The sequence below is a fragment of the Prunus avium genome, chromosome 4, assembly GCF_965620075.1.
Source record: "Prunus avium chromosome 4, drPruAviu1.hap1.1, whole genome shotgun sequence".
NCBI classification, from domain to species: Eukaryota; Viridiplantae; Streptophyta; class Magnoliopsida; order Rosales; family Rosaceae; genus Prunus; species Prunus avium.
In genome coordinates, this window is record NC_142287.1 from 26,754,304 (window position 1) to 26,757,462 (window position 3,159).

At 39.6% G+C, this 3,159-nt stretch overlaps 1 protein-coding gene across 1 annotated transcript; it reads left to right on the forward strand.

The window, feature by feature from the left end:
* The first annotated feature begins 354 nt into the window (after window positions 1-354).
* LOC110753153 (F-box/kelch-repeat protein At3g23880-like) lies at window positions 355-2,656 on the forward strand. The gene is made up of 2 exons (XM_021953976.2): window positions 355-2,189; window positions 2,318-2,656. The coding sequence occupies exon 1, from the start codon at window positions 745-747 to the stop codon at window positions 1,918-1,920; it is 1,176 nt and encodes a 391-aa protein (XP_021809668.1). The 5' UTR covers window positions 355-744; the 3' UTR covers window positions 1,921-2,189; window positions 2,318-2,656.
* Window positions 2,657-3,159: the final 503 nt, after the last annotated feature.

Below are 3,159 nucleotides of genomic sequence, written 5' to 3' on the forward strand. Positions count from 1 at the left end.
TCAAATATTATAGTGCTTAATTGACTTGTTTAAAAGTTATCGAGCATTAGTTTCATTTAATTTGTTTTTTTTTTTTTACAGACCGAGCTCAAACAAGCTAAAAAGATATTGAATTCAATACAAACTCGAGTTGAATAAAAGAGTACTACTATTCATTTGGATAAAGATGAAAGAGCTTAAGCACTTGCGAATAGAGCAGACTCTGTTGAGAGCTTTGCACCTGACCGTATCTCGAGGGATTTAGTCTCCGCAGTTGCGCGGGGTATACCCTGGGAAACCAAAAAACAGATGAAAGAGCTCAACCAACCCTGATATACTCTACTGCCACAAATTTTATACTTTATAACCTCTAAGAATAGACAGTCCAGAGTCGAGCCAAACTCCAATACAAACTCGAGCAGTACAGCCAACGGGTTTTAAACTCAGTGAAAAAGGGACTTTGATTTTCATAATAATAATCTCAGGTTCAAACCCAAACGCAGGGTTTAGGGTTTAGGGTACAAGTCGTAGCCCACCTGCTTGCGTTTTTGTCTCTATAAAATATGCCCTATTAACTCCCCGCCCCAACCAGAGCACACCATAGGCTATACCTTTTTTGGATGAAGTAGGAGGATCAAACCCCAAACCAAACAGACCCATTGGCTATACTTTTTTCCATATATAAGACCCCTCAAATCCCAACTCTTGCATCGCAGGCATAATCGAAAATCGAAAGTTAGAGCAAAACATCAGACAATCAAAGCCATGGCAGATTACTTCCCTGAAGAAGTCATACACGAAATCCTCCTGAGGCTGCCCATCAAATCTCTAATCAAATTCAGAGCAGTGTGCAAATCATGGTGGTCGCTGATCAAAAGCCCTACCTTCATCCACACCCACCTCAGCCGCCGCACAGCCCAATCCAGCAACCAAAACGACGGTCACCTCGTTCTGCTAAACGCTTTACCTGAGAAAGTGGACGCTGCTTGTCAGCTTGGTGAGCTTTTCTCCTTGCACTGGGACAACCCTGAATTTGATGAGTACACAGAGCTTGTAAATCCATTCATTTACCATAACACAGCTTATTTTCCCAAAAAGATCACATTTTTACTTGAGAATTTCCATGTGGTTGCCACTTTTAATGGGCTGATATGCCTCGCTGCTGATTTTGCAACAATAATCTGGAACCCTTCTGTTAGAAAGTTTATGTTTTTGCCTAGGCCTAGAATTCCTTTTCCCACAGATTACATCAGAAAGTTTATGATAGCAAGTTACGCCTTTGGCTACGATTCGCGTACCGATGACTATAAGGTTTTGAGAATTGTGAGCGACCTTTTAAGCGAAGCCCCATGTGAGGTTGAGGTTTGGTCATTAGCCAGGGGCTCCTGGAAGACTCTTAGTGCTGCTGTTATTCCTGCGGACTTTAACCCTGCAGGTATTACTCTTAGATACAGACAAGTTTTTGTTAATGGTGTTACTCATTGGCAGCAATCCTTGAAGAACGAGGGTAATTGCATTGTGCAGTTTGATATGGTCAATGAGGTATTTGGAAAGATAACGGTGCCTGATGCTTTGAAAAGAAAGAATTGCTTTATGTCGAGATACGGGGAGTCCCTTGCCTTGTTTGAGACATATGATGAAGTTTCAGAGGGATTAAATGCTATTACTTGTATTCACATGTGGGTCATGAAAGAGTTTGGTGTGCCTGAATCATGGACTAAATTAATGAGTATATGCTTGGAAGGAACTTTAATTGCGCCGTTTGGTTTTAGAAGGAGTTGTGAATTAGTGTTCAGAATGTATGGTGGGATGCTTTTATCGGTGGACTCTAAGACCAAACAAGTTAAAGAGTTTAAAACTGATGGATACAGGTACCACTTCATGGATTCTTTTGTAGAGAGTCTTGTCTTACTTGGTCAAACCAATGCTATTTCTTACTAAGAAGGACCAACAAATTAGAAGTAAAGACGAGGTTGGATTGGATTTTGATTAGCACTTGCCTTCACTTCCGGTTTGATGGAATTCAACACACCTTGCTTTTTAAACAGCCTTAAAATACAAGGGTGCATTTTCTGTCCCGCAAGAGCATGAGCGTTCCTATACTGCAGCTTTAACCGGCAGAGAATGGGAATGTAGGAGTTTTATTACTGGTTATTTGAAACTTCTTGTTGAAATCACCAATGTCTTTTCAGGCAATAAACCAACTGGAGGTATATATTTTCCTGAGATTTGTGATGATCACATCTAAATATTGAATGATGCAAGAGCCCAGATGACTTTCTTAGTTCTATGGCATTAAAAATGAAGCTAAACTTGATAAATGGTGGAGCGAGTGCAGGTTGGCATTAGCAGTAGCAGCAAATTTGGATCCCTGATTCAAGATGCGTTGCTGGTGTATTGCGATTCTCAAATTTACTGTAGTACTGCTGTGGATTGGATCAAGGAGGTTTCTGACGGCATCAAGGGTCTTTTTGATGCATACTTGAATCTTACTCTGTCTTCAATATAACATGTACTTTGTTGTGATCTCATTGCAATAATTACTAGTTTCTCTTCTTTCTCTTCTTTTTCTTTCTTTTTCTATCAGATGTCATCTTTCTTCTATGTACCTATTTATGTACCTTGGACTCTTGATCAGGAAATTGATGTATAATTTCAAAGAAAATATATTTCTTAACCATCTAATGGGTTACTTATTCTTCTTAGCAAGTCTTTGATCTCTTGTGTTTTAACCTCTTAATCAATGGGTTGGCGTTTACAAATACGTTGTAGACTTCTCCATTGATGGGCTAAGGATCAATTACAGGGCCACCTGGACCCACTATTGATGGGCTCGCTAACTTTAAAATTGAGGTTTTAATTTTGGAGCTGAGAAATTAAAGCCAATCATGCTACAAGCCCAACAACTTTTTTTTTTTCTCTCTCTTTCCAAAGCTAAACCTCAAGTTAGACCAAAAAATTTATAGCTCAATTAGTTAAGAGTGATAACACAACACTGCATTCGAGATCATGTGTTCGATTTTCCCGTCCCTACTACACATTGCGATGGCCCACTCGTTAGTCATACGTGGCCACTTGATACTGGTCACATGTAAATTTCATGAGACCACTCATAATATATCATATCAGTGTCCAATCTGTTCTTTTGCGAAAGGCTTATGGATATTGGATATACAGGCC

Coding starts and splice junctions, on each gene's coding strand:
- LOC110753153 (XM_021953976.2), top strand. CDS start 745: ATGGCAGATTACTTCCCTGAAGAAGTCATACACGAAATCCTCCTGAGG.